Source organism: Peromyscus californicus, unplaced genomic scaffold, assembly GCF_007827085.1.
Source record: "Peromyscus californicus insignis strain IS unplaced genomic scaffold, ASM782708v3 Scaffold_4__1_contigs__length_199733344, whole genome shotgun sequence".
Taxonomy (NCBI): domain Eukaryota; kingdom Metazoa; phylum Chordata; class Mammalia; order Rodentia; family Cricetidae; genus Peromyscus; species Peromyscus californicus.
Window position 1 is genome coordinate 1,983,655 of NW_026294562.1, and position 16,750 is coordinate 2,000,404.

At 46.2% G+C, this 16,750-nt stretch overlaps 1 protein-coding gene across 2 annotated transcripts in view; it reads right to left on the reverse strand.

Moving 5' to 3' along the window:
* Positions 1-16,750, reverse strand: part of Slc18a2 (solute carrier family 18 member A2) — a 36,620-nt gene that overhangs the window by 11,442 nt on the left and 8,428 nt on the right. For both annotated transcript variants that reach the window (XM_052714352.1, XM_052714353.1), the window contains exons 4-13: positions 13,108-13,166; positions 12,754-12,837; positions 12,400-12,492; positions 11,568-11,657; positions 11,441-11,484; positions 11,310-11,370; positions 8,813-8,908; positions 1,308-1,386; positions 1,082-1,133; positions 153-216 (exon numbers count right to left, since the gene is read on the reverse strand). In XM_052714352.1, coding sequence (XP_052570312.1) covers positions 153-216; positions 1,082-1,133; positions 1,308-1,386; positions 8,813-8,908; positions 11,310-11,370; positions 11,441-11,484; positions 11,568-11,657; positions 12,400-12,492; positions 12,754-12,837; positions 13,108-13,166 — 722 coding nt within the window. The remainder of the gene's footprint in view (positions 1-152; positions 217-1,081; positions 1,134-1,307; positions 1,387-8,812; positions 8,909-11,309; positions 11,371-11,440; positions 11,485-11,567; positions 11,658-12,399; positions 12,493-12,753; positions 12,838-13,107; positions 13,167-16,750) is intronic.

Sequence of the window (16,750 nt, forward strand, 5' to 3'; positions counted from 1 at the left end):
TTGTTCCTGAGCTAATCTCATTGCGGCCCCCACTTCAGCTTCTGGAAATCTGAGCTTTGGTACCTATCTATAGGCTGTACACTCCTCAAGAAGAGAATCTTCGCTAGAAAGAGTGCAGCTCCAAATTGAGGCACACGGCCCGTGTGACTTACCAATTGCAAAACCAACTCCAAAGTTGGGAGCGATGAGTCCATAGATATTTTTTGCAAAGGGAACCTGTAAGAGGAAGTTAATATGCTAAAATAAAAGATATTGACTCTAATAAATCATCTTGAAAAGAAAGCCTAAAAATATCTTTTATCTGAGCCTAATGGACCTGTTCCCTTTGGAAAGAAATGAGAGCAGAGAAAGGAAGGGGGTTGCCATCCTAATCTTTAAAACCCAAAGCCCAGATTGAGGGTGTAGTTTAGTGGTAAAGTATTTGCCTACCATGCATGACACCCTGGGTTCAATCTCCAGTGCAGCCAATCAATAGATGTATGTCAAAGCCTGAAATGTAAATTCTGACTACTGTGAAAACTTAATTACATGGCTCCTTGGAAAGATGGCTTCATCCACTCTCTTGACAAAGAGAAGATGGCCATATTTGGGGAGATATTGGCCACTAAAATATGTTGGTTCTAGAGTAACATCTTGCTATTGTTCAGAGTAGCTGCCATAAAGTATTTAAGACACTTGTCATGTTCAGTGGTTCATGTCTGTAACCTAGCATTTGCAAGAGCGAGGCCAAGAGGATTGTTGTCAGTTGTAGGCCGGCCTGGGTTACATAATGAGACCTTAAGAAAACTACAAAAAAATTATAAAATTAAAAAAAATAGAAAAATAACTTGGTAAACTACATAATAAATTTGCTTAAATAACATCTGATCTAAAGTTAAATGATATGCCCACTGGAGTCTTTCCAGAAATGTTTGAAATGACTTTTAAAAACTGAAAAAAAAATGAAGAACATAATAAAACTAATATTAGCAAACTCAAACTGTTATAAAATGTTGCTTGGTGAATCTCACCCAAAACAAGAGTTTCAGTCCCATATGCTCCCACTCCCCTGACTGCCTGTCAAATTCAATCTTTCACTCACACATAAAATGCTGATTCCAACAATTATCATTCCAAGAAGAGCACAAAGCCACCTATCAAAAGAAAAAGCATGTCAATAAATGAACACTTAGGGTGTTTTTCCTAAGACACATCTTCAGTGAAAATCATAGCAGTTACTTGTAATAGCTAAGACAGAAACACTGAATTTCTTCAAAGAACCACATTATTATCAAAACAATAGAATGAATGCTTTCATTTAATCTTACCTTCCCATTTTGTGTGCCAGTATCCCAAAAATATTGGTTCCAATGAGATAAGAGATACTTGCTGGCAAGAAAACAATGCCTGTGGATTTATGAAAAGGATACCTTATCAGCACTTCTACAAGTCACATGTCAGAAAAACTAATAATCACAGACACTGAAGCGATGGTTCGAGAAGATGAGATGAAGTCTGGGACCTGCACCCATGCAGCTAATATCCGGTTTCAGTCTGGACCCCACATGGCTTATCCATTCCAGAAAGCTGCCGAGACACTTCAGAAATGGAAACCATTTCTCTATCAGTGGCTACATCTCACTTCCATCTGAGTCTGGTGACAGCATTACTTGTGGACCGACAGAGACAATCCCCAGCTGTGGGAGTCCAGTAATGGCCACCCATGTGGTCTGGACATTTGCATATGTGTTCTCACCTCTGAAATTCTTACAAAGGCATAGCCATTGAAGAATTCGGGGCAACTAGGAACAAGTAAAAAGGAAGCAGTGGACACTAGCCCAAGCCCACAGTTACTTTCCCTTGTAACTTTACACACATGTGTGTGTGCACAAAAGGCTTTGTCACACAAAGAGGACATGGAACATCTACTGCTCCATGCCCTGTTTTTCTCAATTAACTGTGAACATCTTCCTATCTTAAAAACAAAAAAACTACTTGGTCATTTTTCATGGTAAAACTGTGACTGACAGATTCTTCATGCCCAAGACTTAATGGCTTTCCAAGGGGAGACAATGAACCAGAAGCAATTTCCAGGAGGCAAAGGCAAAGTTGTCTTGAACATGGCCAGCACTGAACAAAAGGCCCATCAAGATAAGCCATATGAGTACACAAGAGATCTGTCCACTTCAGCTCTTCTGCTCGTTACTAGGACGATCTCTACACAAGAGACCACTTTTCAATGTCTTAATTTCAGTATTTTTTCCCTGATATGCTAGCCTTGATGCCAAGCCTTGCCTTCAAACAGTAAGAGCTGCTTTGTTCTGCACCATCTTTGTGTATGCTAGCTATGCATGGTAAGTGGTCCACAAGTGCTGGTCTAGACAGGCATGGTTCTGTCCCTTTAAGGATAAAACACTGAGCCATTAGACCCTAAGAGAAGCTGCTGAAGTCTGAGCCTCTAACACAACAGGAATTTCAGATTAATGGGGTCTATGATCAAAACCCTAAACAGAGCCGGGCGGTGGTGGCGCACGCCTTTAATCCCAGCACTCGGGAGGCAGAGGCCGGCGGATCTCTGTGAGTTCGAGGCCAGCCTGGGCTACCAAGTGAGTTCCAGGAAAGGCGCAAAGCTACACAGAGAAACCCTGTCTCGAAAAACCAAAAAAAAAAAAAAAAACAAAAACAAAAACAAAAAACGCAAAACAGAATCATGCCAGAACTAGGATTCTGGGAAATGACAGTAGAGAGCAATCATATGTTCCTGGAAATCATTTCCATCACACCTAGTAATATGCAGAGGCCAAACATCACTCAGTATAATCTGACTGGGCAAACATTTACTGACAGCCATCTGCTCGGTACACCACCAGCTTACAGCAAAAGCAATGAAAATATGAGTCCTGTCGCCATGGAAGTGTCTTCAAGGGAAAGGATCAGATGGTGTTTGATCTGTGACATGGCTTGCTAAGAACATCATAAGATACAGTTCTGAGAACCCTGAACCTGCAGCTGGTCACACTCTCCAAAGCAGGCAGGATTAAAACCTGACCCCAGAAAGTCTGTGGTAGACCTCCCACACTCTGCAGACCAGGTTGGGCTAGGTAATAGAAATCATGTTGACTTTGCCTCAGTATCAGTTGGAACCAAGGGCCATGGGTGTATAAATGCAAACTGTGAGAAAAATAACAGCAGGACCAACAGCCACTGGCATATGACCTCAGGATCACAGAAACAAAATGAAACTGAAGGGACTGTTCTATGGGAACTCTGAGGACCAGATCCCATTTGACAAGGTAGCTGCCACTCTCTGACTCGTCACTGCCCTGGAGGGCTGCAGTCCATCGTTAGGGGAGATATCCTATAGATAAGAAGGAAATTGATTTTTGCATAAAATTTTATTAAGATGAAATGTTAAATGTTAGAGAACAAAACCAGAAGACTCTCATGTCCATCACTGCTGACTGTACCCATCAACCAAACACTCTACTTGATGTTGACCCACAGATACCCTTTTGTTTCTAGTCAAAGAAGACAGCTCTGAGGGCCCAACTAGGATCCAAGGACTCCTAATGTACCTGAATCCAGTTAGAACTCCAAGCAGGGACACCGACAGACTCCTCTCCTCAGTGCTAGCGAGCAGCCCGACCTACTCAACCTGAAAGGGGGTGCCAGTCTCACACAGGACTAAGAAACACAAGGGCAGCAAGGCCATTGGCAAACTCCATCATGATTCTCAAGCAAAATTGCACTGGATTAGAAAGCACAAAACAAGGTGTTGGCTTGAACTTGCAGCTTGCTAGCTTAACTTTGCAAGGTTCAAACCCCTTAAAGCCCTGTGAGAAGCCACTGTTCCCATCCTGTATACTCAGAATGTGGAGGCTCAAGTGACACACTGTGTCATGTGGCTGTGAACAGACTTTTTTCCAGACAGCTTTTCCAGAGTGACTTTAGTAACATGGCTCCATGCAAATCCCATTTTCCTGTTCTCCACCCTGGCCTGCTGGCCTCCCCACACTATAATAAGTCCCTAGCAAGCAGGAACCACCTCATTTTCCCCATAGCCTAGCTCCACTGTGGCAGGCAGGATGTGCCCCAGAGCATGGCTGGCCACCCAAAGAAAAAGTCCTATCTGGGTGTGCTAGCAAATGCCTTTAATCCCAGCACTCAGGAGGCAGAGGCAGGAGCATCTCTGTAAGTGAAAGGCCAGTCTGCTCTACAAAGGGAGCTCTAGGACAGCTGGGACTACATGGAAAGGCCCTGTCTCAAAAAAAAAAAAAAAAAAAAAAAAGCAGGGTGTGGAGGGAGGAAAGGTTCTGTTTGAGGGTACCCACTTCACGGAACTGGAGAGACCACTGTCCCTCAAAAACAGGGTTTCCACAGAAAAGTCACAGGCAGAAACTGGCTCTATACCTCATAAACTTCCCTCAGAACTCTCCCACCTGAGTGAGAAGTGTAGATGCACCTGGCCTATACACAGCATCCAATGTCATACACATATTGCTCTGGCAGGAGTTCCCACAGGCTCCTCCCTCGTCTTCAGTCACACCAGAAAACCCACCGCAGGGACCAGCCCACCTCAGTCCTGAGCAGCAAACAGCTTGTGCTGTCGTGAAGCATCAGGGGAGCTGCACGTGTGACCTGAGAGGTGACAGCAGTGAGTCCTTGAGACTCTTCTGAGCCCCAGACGATCCAACCAATTGTTCCTAATGGCTGATACTGGAACGAGAGTGTGACAGGAGGGAAGCCTTTGTTGCCCTGACCTAAGTAAGAGAGGCCTGCAGGCTCAAGTCCTGGCATCCCCAAACTACACATGGTTAGCAACTCATTTGTTCTTTATCTACTCGCCAGGCTAGCACAGGATGCCCTATGAAGTCACAACTGGTTAGGACAGAATGGGCTCCCTGCCTGGCAGACCCATCCTCACCCCCATGACTGTATCACCACATTACATTCAAAACAAACGTGCCAGAATAACCAGCAAGTGAGTTTGGCTCCAACCTTGTCTAGGGCCGTTATACAGGGCCTCACCCTGAACTCAGCCCCTGTGCATCAAGCTGTCTGGGAGAAGTCATTTGGCTTTGGACTAGAGTTGAAAAGAGAACAACAAAAGAGTCCATTCTCAACAGCTGCAGCTCAGGACCTGCTCAACATGGGATGAGGAGGTACTGGGAACAGGTCAAACTGAAGCCTTCTGGCATAGGCATCTGCCATCTCTTCATTCCCGAAAACTACAGCCAAAACCAATTCATGAAAGCAATCACATGTCTCTCACATAGCTAAAAGGTCTGCTTGGCTCTGACTTCCAATCTCTCCAAAGATGACAGGGAAACAGAGTCAGTCAGAGGCCAGATTTCTGAGGGGCAGTTCCAGGGCAAAGGCCACTGGCTCCAGGCTACTCCACATTACTCACCCCACAGTACCCTTTGTTCAGGGCCAGATGGTTGCAGGAACCACTAGTCCCAAGCTGTAGACACCACTAAGAGGATCTTTCCTCTCACACTGAAGATGAGGCAAGAGTTAATATCAGATTCTCTCCAAGAGACAAAACTACCTCTGAGGTGAACGGCAGGCATAGCCTAAGGGTGGGTCAGCTAAATACTAGGCAATGACAAGCTGCATCAGATGACCTTCTATTGACATCAGGAAGCCTGAGTTCTAGCTCCTGTGGCCCTGGGGCTCCTCGCTGACCTTAAAGACTTTAAAAAGAAAGCCTCAGGCTCTGTCTGGAGAAGACAAGAGCAGAGCAGCCTAAGTGCCCTGCACATGGCCAGGACACATTCAATTAGGGTCATAAGGCAGATAAGTGGAGACACTGGCAGCATCAGAAAGCTTCCCAGTTGAGACGTGAAGTAAATGCACTGTGTTTGACCAAGCCATGCAGTCCCCAAGTGGACAAATGGTGCCTCCTGAGAACAGTTTAGCTGCAAGGTGCCAAGGACCAGAGGGAAGGAGACATTGGAACCTCCCAAAAGGATCAGCTGTGGTCTCCACACGTGACAGCCTGTTCACACTAAGATCGAGAGAAAGTGTGCCTAGCAGTGGCTTTCTCCAGGAGCCTGGAAACTCCTTTGGGCATCCACTTCTGCCCTGATGGGGAAGGTCTGAACTATAGTGTCTAAGCTGAGAACCCATCCTCTACTGAACAGCACATGTGGCTCTTGTTTGATTTCACCACAGAATTCACATTCTATAAAATCTACCATTTCAGTGTTTCCAGTTGGGTGGTTTTCAGTATATTCCCAAGGCTGAGCAACCATTACCAGGAACAGAATCCATGAGGTTGCCACCTTCCTCAAAAGAAACTTCCCACCTGCTACAAGTCCCTTACCCATGCCCTACCCTGGTTTGTTTGATGCCTTTTAGGGACTGTTTGATGGACAGACAAAGCAAGAATTACAGAATCTGAAGGGGCTGGAACTTTGTTGAGACACATGTCTTGAGGCAAGCAGAGCAAGGGTAAGTCCAAGCTAGGGCCCATAGACCTACATGGTGGAAGGAGGCAAGGTGTCCTCTGATCTTCTCAAGTATACTATGGCATGCACACCACACACACACACACACACACACACACACACACACACACACACACACACACACAGAGAGAGAGAGAGGGAGAGAGAGAGAGAGAGAGAGAGAGAGAGAGAGAGAGAGAGAATGTCGAATATAATGATGTCAGAACTAAGCATCTCCATATGAAGATATCCATGTAAGTTGAAGGAACTAAGAAAATAAAATACATCTCTAAGACAGATAATACATATTTAAATAAAGTTATGTGTGGGGGGACTAGCTTTCCAGAACATTTAAAGTTACAATGATTCAAGAGGAGGTCATAACACAGGGACAATGGCAGATCTGTGAGAGAAAAGAGAGAATCCAGAAATGGGCCCAAGAACACATGGCCACTCAAAGAGAAATGGAGATGGGGGATCAGATGCTCCCAGAGACATGGCCCAGGGATGATAGCTGGGCACATGGAAAAAAACATCACATCCCCATGCCAAAATTAGAGCAAAATTAATTCCATGCAAACCTAATATTATAAGGCAAAAACACATAAATGCATTAAAGGAAAACAGGGGCTATTTAATTTTTAAATGATCTTAGCAAGGGAAAGGCCTTTTTGAGCTAGACAATGACATAAAAACAGAAGCCTGTCAAATCTGACACAGCATTTTAAATGTTCTGGGACATGAAACACATCACTTATAAAGTGAGAGCACACAACAAAGTGAGGGCAATATTTGCAAATTTTCTCATAAAAGATTAATACCTGATACGAAAAGTATTTTATCAGTAAGAAAAGAACAAACAGCTCAATACAAAAACTGATAGAGATTATCAGCAAGAATCCCACACTAACCAAGTGTGGTACACACTTGTGATCCTGGTACTCAGGAGGCTGAGGCAGGAAGATCAAGAATTTGAGGCCAGCTTGAGTTACATAATGAGATCTCTCTCTCTCTCTCTCTCTCTCTCTCTCTCTCTCTCTCTCTCTCTCTCTCTCTCTCCCTCTCCCTCTCCCTCTCCCTCTCCCTCTCCCTCTCTCCCTCCTTTCCTCCCTCCCTCCCCCCTCTCTCTCTCCCTCGTGTACATACATACCTATTTACTAAAAATTAAATCTGTGAAAAGAGGCTACATTCTTACCTATTGGATTTCAGTACCTACTATATCAGTTTGACTTGGGGAAGGTACCCTGCAGATATCTGTCCTAACATGAGGGGAAGAGGAAAAGGCATGAGTATTCTGCAGTATGGACCAGTGACAAAAATGAACTATGACACCCTTCAATTAGGGACTTCTTGAAAATCCATATCGCTGAGATGGGGTCATGGATCAAACCATAGGGCACACAGGCAAGAGGACCTGAATTCAGCCCCTAGGATCCACATAAAAAGCTGGGCATGGTGGGATACACCTGTAATCCCAACACGGGGTGGCGGAAACAGAAGCGCCTGGGGCTCCCTGTTCTGCCAGCTTAGCTGACCGATGAGCTGCAGGTTCAGTGAGCTCTGTCTCCAATGGCATTGACCTCTTGCCTTCACATACATGCACATGTGTACAAGTATCTGCACAGGGAAGAAGGGCAAGAAAGGGAGTCACAGGGGATGCCCAGATGGTGGGGAGGAAAGTCCCCATGTGGCCTAGACTGTAGCATGTTTAGACTGGAGAGCTAGGAGTGATATCCATAATGAGCAAAATCACTCCAAACTCAGCTGAGAGGCTTGCTCATCTCTGCCAGAGAGTTCAAGGAATACATTCATAAATGCTACACAGAAAACTGAGAAAAGAGAAAGACAAGGTAACGACTAACTCAAGAAAAAATGAATTGGAAAAGAGATAATCAATCATGGTTCAATACTGAGTTCAGCTTGGGGACAATATTCACAGTCACAAAAATGTCAATAATAAATTCCACTCTAACAAAGAAATGTGATGCAATTATAAAGAGTCTACCAGTATCTGTGGATGATACATTCCAAGACCTCAGTAGATACCCGAGGCTGGAGAGAGTACCAAAATCTATGCATATCTACCTACAATACAATGTAGTTTATAAAACAGACACTAAGAGATTAACAATGACGATGAAATATAACAATTCTAACAATGTCCTATAATGAGATCAGTGTAGATGTTTCCTCTACCTCCTCTGTATCTCATTCCCCTTTTCACTTGAAGCATCTGTCAGGAATGATTAAAAAAAAAAAGCCACCAGAGCTGAAACTGACCCCAAAGTCCATTTGGGGCAAGCAGCAGTGATCACTCTATCACCTTGCGGTGGGTGGTTCTGAAGGGCAGGCATACAGACAGGGTCCACCCCAGTCCTTACCCAGCTGCCACTTTCGGGAGCACATGGTCTCCATCATCCAGATGGGCAGGGCGGGCTCCAGCATGGCTATCCCCATGTTGGCAAAGCAGATGGAGCCTGCGTAGGAGGAAGAGTGTTCGTGAGCTTCTGCCTTCACATGAGTGTCTGTGATCACTCCAAACGCAGACCCCGTGTGCCTCCGCTCAGACACCCTACTTCCGTAAGACAAAAGCTAAACCGCGAGCCGAGGGTTAACAAGGAGTATTAACTTTAATTTTGAGCAAGTCCAATCCCAGAGTTATAAAGTCTGTAACTGGAGGGAACCATCAAGCTCTTTTGGCTTATCCCATCCATCTTACAAATGAAGGAAAAGTGTTCCAATTCATTAAGGAAGAGAGCTGCGTGCGGCAGCCGGCAGACCACCGGCAACATGGGCATCCTGAGGCTCTTGTGACTGGGTTTTGCTGTGCAATGGGCTTGGATTTTTTTCTTTTATTTTTTTTTTAAGTTTGGATTTTTTATTATTAAATTTTTTAAATTTATTTTACACACCAACCAGTTTCCCCTCCCGTTTCTCATCCCGTTCCCTCTGCCCACTTCCTTACTACCCCCTCATGCACTCCTCAGAAAGGGACAGGCCTCCCATGGGAGTCAGCAAAGCATGGCATATCAAGTTGAGGCAGGACCAAGCTCCTCCTCTCTGCAGCAAGGCTGAGCGAGGCATCCCACCATAGGGAAAAGTTTCCAAAAAGCCACCTCATGGGCCAGGGACAGATCCTGGTCCTACTCCTAGGGCCCACAGACAGACCAAACTACACAACTGTCACCCATATGCAGAGGGCCTAGGTCAGTCTATGATCCCATGGTGCACTGGGTACAAGTGTGCTAGGGACAAGTGTTTTTCTAGCCATATAACAGAGCATATCCATACACATATTCTTCATTCATCTGTTAACCAAGCTCTTTGTAAATATAGAGCCATCTGGAAAAAGATGCACAGAATGGCCCTCCATCATTCTAGAAGCTTCCTGTGTTGTGCTCTGTGGAACCTGTAATTTGCTAGAACAAATTCAAAGAAAGTTGTGCAATCATGATGACAGTGTGTGCATTTCATTCCTGGTGACATTTAACAGCAGAACATAGGAACAATTGTACTCTCTCTCCATTGACCTCACCCCTAATTCCCTCCACCACCACCACCACAACCACATGTAACACAACAACTGTGACTAGTTTAATAGTGTTAGGTACATCTTTGATTTTCCTTTCATCACTGAGGTTCCAAGAAGCAATGAGGGCCTAGACTGCACTGCGTGGCCCATAAGTGCTCAATTCAGGGAGTTTACATCTCTAGGACTCTACCCTCCCAAACCCTTTTCCACCTCTTCTTGGCTCTAGAGTGTCTCCTGCACCCTGTAGAGTCCAAGGCATGAAGAGCTTGGGGCACTGGCTTCCCAGTCCTTAGCCTATGTGCTGCCTTGGTTAAATCCCACAGCAGAAGAGTTCAATAAAAAAAACAGTGCAGACCTGGGCGGTGGTGGTGCACACCTTTAACCCCAGCACTCGGGAGGCAGAGGCAGGCGGATCTCTGTGAGTTTGAGGCCAGCCTGGTTTACAGAGCTAGATCCAGGACAGGCATCAAAACTACACAGAGAAACCCTGTCTCAAATAAAAAAAAAAAAAAAAGCTTGATTGATTCTCTCTCTCTCTCTCTCTCTCTCTCTCTCTCTCTCTCTCTTTCTCTCTCTCTCCTAGGCTGGTCTTGCCTGCACAGTTGAGGAGGACCTTGTATTAGATTACAGGTAGGCATTACCAAGCCAGGTTTATGCAGTGCTGGGGAATGAACCCAGGTTTTGTGCATGATAGGCAAGCTCTATCAACTGAGCTACATCAGCAGCCCCCAACTTAAAAGGCTAACTATAATTCTCCTATAGAAGGCAAGACCCGGTTGTCTCAAACATTTTCAGTTTTTCTGTAATGTGGGAGCCCTGCTTAGACAAATCGTCCCCTCTCCGGTTGAGCCACACGGTTGCCAGAGGGCTACTTGCTGGTCTCAGCCTTGTATCTGGGCACTGGGAAGGGAGGCCCAGGCCCAACAGAAAAGTGAACTGTCTCCCCTGGGACAGAGCCACAGAACCCCAGAGTACTGTTTTTTTGTGGTTTTTTTTTTCTGTTGTTGTTGTTTGTTTTTGTTTTTTTTTGGGGGGGGGGGTGGTTAGTCCATCTAGGCCTCACATCCAAAAGTATGACTTCTCACTCTGCAGCAGAGAGGTGCCCTCTAGGGCTCAGTTCTCAGGCCAAAGACCCACCTGAGACACCTGAGGTGAGGCAAGCAAGCCCTTCCAGAAAGTTCAAGGGCAAGTAGTGAGCCTTTAACACAAAGACAAGAAACAAGCGAGGATAATGCAGGATATCCCACATCCCTGAACATATTTCCAGCAGGCAAGTGGAAATCATCCCCTACTGCTCACCCACCCTCTTAGAACTATCCTTAACTTTAAGAACTCAAGAGCCCCACCTGCAGCGATGAGGATGTATGGATCCTTCAGCAGGGTGGTTAGGGGTGTCCCCTTCTGACTCTGTAAGGCAAAAACAGGGTTAGAAAGGGGTACCTGAACTACCCTTTGGCCTTTACTCCCAGCTGCTTACCTCTGGCTGCACTCGGGATGGCTGGAGCACAAAGAGTTGAATAGCTACAAAGGAAAACCACAGATGATCCTCTTGGAAAGCAGATACGGCCCAAGCACATGCCATTACAGAGGCCAAAGCCACTCACCTCCATCTAAGAGCACCAGGGCAGCGAGAACCAGGAAAGGAACTGTCTTCCCCACAAACTCATAGAGCACACTCCCAAAAGGAGGTCCCACTACAGAAAGAGAGAGATCCACAAGACAGCAATGGTAAGTGGGTACCTCTCTCCATAGGATAAACACCCATTTGATTATTACGTTTTGTTCCATAAAAGATCTGGGGTGCACACTCTACATTCAACTTAGTATAATGTTGAACTTCTCCCAGGGTACATTTTCACCTAAGAAATGGGACGAGCACACAAAAGCATCCTCAAAGACCAAGGGCCTGAAGCAAAAGAGGCAAGTCAAGAGCTGTGTTGGTTCTGTAGCACAGAAGGGTCTACAGATTCACTTCATTGCTACCAGCAGACAAGGGGACCACTGGCTCCAACAAGAAGGGTAATGCCAAAGACGGAAAAAAATCCAACTCTCCTTCAGAGAAAGCGTCTGTCCCCTGGCCTAGGATGTCAGCCAGGGCAGGTGTAATGGCAGATACAGAAGACTGAAAGTTTCTCTCAGATTAAAACTCAAAATTTTTTAGAAGAATGGATCTGACAGACCATCCTACTCAATCCTGTGTTATATACTGGAGCTGACGAGGTTTGGAGAGAGAGGCCAGGGAAGCCCAGATTCTTCCTGCAAGAGACTCTGCCCACCACTCCCCAAAGGCTCTATGGAGGTAAAAAACAGAAATAGGAGGGCTGGGTGTTTGTTCACAGGAATGTGGATGTGAGCTCAGTATGGCCAGGACTAATGGGCAAGCACAACTGTAACCCAATGCCAAGCAGGTCCCACCTGCAAGTGACTATTACATACCTAAGACCCCAATGGCCAGGCCCCCCAAAGCAATTCCCATGGCGTTACCCCTCTCTTCATCATCTGTATACACGCTGGCCAGCATGCCCATTCCTAAACAGAAGAAGATCCAGTTAGCAGTGTCCATGCTCTGGGGAGCACCAAAAACATCCTCCATGACATCCTTCCTCCCCGCAGGTTCACCATCTTCCTGAACCAACGAGACTAACTGATATATAAGGCTGGGCAGAATCCAACAGGAAGGTGGGCACCTTCCCCAAGAATCTTCCTCCATCCCTCTCTACCTCCAGTTCCAACATTAGTCCTCTCAAGTGCCCAGCCAGGCTCCCCACCCACTGGCATTTTCATACCCACCAGCCACGGATGAGCAAGAGGAGCCGATTCCCTGCAGGGACCTGGCGATTAGCAGGAAGGCATAGCTGCTGGAGAAGGCAAACACTGCCAAGAGAAGAGCCCAGGCCCTTATGTCAAGGTCATGCCCCTGCCCACAAGACAGGGATGTGACAACATTGTGTGATTCTGGAACCCACCCTCAAGCTATGAGAATATCCATACTTGAGGCTGTGGGCTGCTCCATGAAGCCCCCCCTTTCTGTACTGTTGCCAGTACAACAGCCCCTCCTCCCCCAGGTCTAGTCCAATTCCCAGCTCACAGGAGACAGAGCTCCTTCCAAGACCCGAATGCAGAAGGCAAACAGCAGATACTTACTAACTGTTGAGATAAACATAATGCAGAATCCAGCAAACATGGGAATTGGATAGCCGATTCTGAAAGACACAGACGTGATGAGTCTGATGATGGCTGGCTGTTTTTGTAAGGCTTTATATTGATTTTTCCAGCCATTATCCGTTTGGGATCAGCTGGATAAGTGGTCTGTCAACTTGTCTGAAAATTCATATACTCAGTGTTTCCTACGTGACCTTTTTGTGTTTGACTGTCTGAGAATATGAATACACTTATGGGCTGCCACTCCGAATGGAAATTTCTTTGGAATAAATGTTAACACAATATTGGCGAGTAACCCCAAATACATCTAAAAGACAAAGAGCCTGTTTCTGTCATTATTCTTATTATTATCATGAGTATAGTTTTTCAAAGAACTTCCCCAAAGGGACAACTGTGGTCAGTCAAAGCAGCTTCCAGGCACCTCTGCCTGGAGGTAAGGCCACTCCACTTGGTTAAAAGCCCATCAGGTGAGTCACCTGGCAAGAGAAACAGCAGCACCATGTCTAAGAGGCACTAGAAATCAAGATGTTAAGATCTGCCTTCCTGCTAAGCACACTGAAGCGAGCCTAGAAAAGCCGTGTGTCTCATGCAAAAGTCTACCAAGTTGCTTGGTAGGACTGATGTCCACTGAGGATCCTGGCACCAGGCCACGTTGTATCAGGAAGGCATATGTCTCGTTAGATACCCATTCTCCCCTTCAAAGCAAGTCTCCTTTGGTCTCCACAGAGAGAAAAAGGCTATCTATCACCTTGAACCCAAATAAAGAAAGGTGTCCATATGCAACTGTCTACCAGAGTACCTGAAACAGAAAAGATTGTTCAGAAACTTCATTTGTGTGTGTGTGTGTGTGTGTGTGTGTGTGTGTGTGTGTGTGTATGTGTGTGTGGTGTCGGTCAGAAGTCAACCTCTAGTGTCATCCATGAGAATGCCATCTACCTCCTTTGAAATATCTCCTGTTGCTCAGGAGCTCCCCACGTAGGCTAGACTTGCTGACCAGCAAGCCCCAGGGACCCTCCTGGACCTGCTTCCCAGCACTGGAATTACAGCTGTACGTCACCAGGCCAAGCATTTCTATGTAGGTTCTGGGGGCCAAACTCAAGTCTGCACAATTGCGAGGCAAGAGCTTCACTGACTGGGGACCTGGAGAGGGACCAAATGAACCTCAGAAAGAAGAAAGCCAAGCATGCCACATCCGGGCCTGTGGAGAAGGGCTCTTCTAGTCCAGACCATCGGGCAAAGTGCCCTATCTGCACCTGCCTTTGAAGGTTTTATACCCAGCCCCATGAGCAGTCACACAGCTAGCTCATTGCTACGAGTGGCCAACAACCTCCTCATTTCACAGATGGGGAAACCAAGACATGAAAAAGTGACTTGTCAGATGCCATTTGGGCTAGCTGCTCTTGGGCTGTGCCACCAGACCAGGTTGTAAATTTGACAACCTCATTAAACAGGCAGAGTTCATAGATGTGGTTTTGAGTTCTTTTGTCATAGATTGTGTGTGTGCGCGCGTGCGTGCGCGTGCGTGCGTGCGTGCGTGCGTGCATGTGTGTGTGTGTGTGTGTGTGTGTGTGTGTGTACGCGCATGCATGCATGCCTACAGAAGACCCAGAGGAAGGTGCCAGATGTCCTGTTATATCATTTTCTGCTGTAGTCCCTTGAGACAGAGTCTCTCACAAAACTTAATGCTCACAGTCTCTGCTAAGGTGGCCTGCCAGTGAGCTCCTAGGAGATACTTGTCTCTTTCACGGAGCCCCTGGGCCCCAAAAGCATCCCTGCAGCCACTTAAGATGTCTGTGACCCCTCTGCCAACTACAGGTAGAAGCTCTTGGTAGTTTCAGGACAAAGCTTGAGAAAACACAACAGCCCTTGCATGTGGTCCTTAGACCACTAGTGATACCACACCTAGTCTACAGACTAGCCAGTTGCCCAGGTCACCTTTTAGGGAACATCTGCAGAGGGATGGGACCCTTCTTCTGGTGACTGCAGCCAGGGACCAGCAATCCGATGACCTGAGGTTCTCACTTCATTCCTCGAGGTAACTGATTTATATACCTGCTCTTCAGGTGACCAACCTTAGAGCTCCGGAAAGCTGAGATAGGAAACAGGACTACATTGAGGTGGTGGGTTTACTGAGGCAGGGTAGGAAGACATGAGACATGAGAAGGGGAAAGGGTCCTTAATTGCAGAGTCCAGTTGAGGTCTCTCACCGGCTGAGAGTCAATTCCAGCACAATTAACATTTGCCCTGAAGGTTGCTATCATAGAGAAAATGTTCTTTTTATATACAGGAATCCCAAACAAGAATGTAAAAGTAGCAGTGGTCTTACTCTCTTTTTCCAGACATGAGCCTGACATTGTCTGGGACCTCACATACAAAAAAAAACAAAAAACAAAAAACAAAAAAACCCACAAACTTGTTTCCAGGAAAACACCTTACCTTCCTGTGCAACACCACTGAGCTAGGGTTCTGCCCTGTCAGCCGTTACCCTAGCCAGGGTTCCTGAGGAAACTATGCTATCACACAAGCTCCTAAGCAACCTCCTGATGATTTAAGAACCTATCAAAATTGTACATAAGGCTATTGTAAAGACAGCTGAGTGCAACTGTCTCTCGAGGACTCCTCACTCACCCCCACGTAGGTGTATCTCATCTTTTTCTTGACCACCTCTCTATTAAGCTTAAATCTACGTTACAAATTCTTCTTAGTAAATTCTAATTCCACTTCATACCAGCTCATCCTGAAATTCCTTTTTGCATCAAAGTAAGAACCCCAACTCCACCTGAGTAAATTCCGGAAAAGGACTCCTCAGGATGTTGAGGCAGCAACATGGAGAGGTGCCTCCAGCACACATCCGCTGTGGACAGCCCCACTCCTGTGAGCCTCAATGCCTGCTGGGATGGAGGGTACAGGGTCTCATTGCAAACCTAGGGTTGTGTGCCTAGACCTGGGTCTTCTCACCAAGCTTGGAGCTTTTGTGTTGGTTTTTTTCGTTTGTTTGTTTGTTTTTAGCAACACGGCATCTACTGTCTCTAAAAATTTCTTGGGGATTCTAGCAAAATAAGTAATGGATGGCAGAATAGCCAAGCTGGAGGGAACCACAAAAGCCAGTTGTCCACTTCAAAAGCTGTGCACACACCTGGGCCCAGGGCGTTCTCTATTCTTTGCCCAACATACATGTGCTCCACACTCTACACTGGCCAAGCTGCTGGTAGAATGGCCAAGTGGTTACTGTGGCAACACCCTTTCCTGGTGCTCGGCCCCAAGTTAAAGAAGATTGAAGGAGCACCTCGTGGGACTCCACCCTCAGACTCTCTTAGTTCTCTGTACATCCCCCTCGAAGAAGAGCTGTCCTGTGCTCGGGGCACTGAGCACTGAAGGGGACACAACCTTTCTCCTTCTCCACAACGTCTCTGAAATGGACAGGGACTCAAGTGACATTAGTCATCACTGGCTGAGTTTTCGCTCAATGTGTCTCAACTCAATGCCATCTCAAAGTATTGCTAGCAAAGCTAGATCTGATTCAGCAAGCCTATATCCAAATGGCCTGTTATCAACCCCTTGTGAGTCATGCTGGACCACAGTCATTCTCTACACAATACCAGGGAACAACTGGTCCAATCTGAAT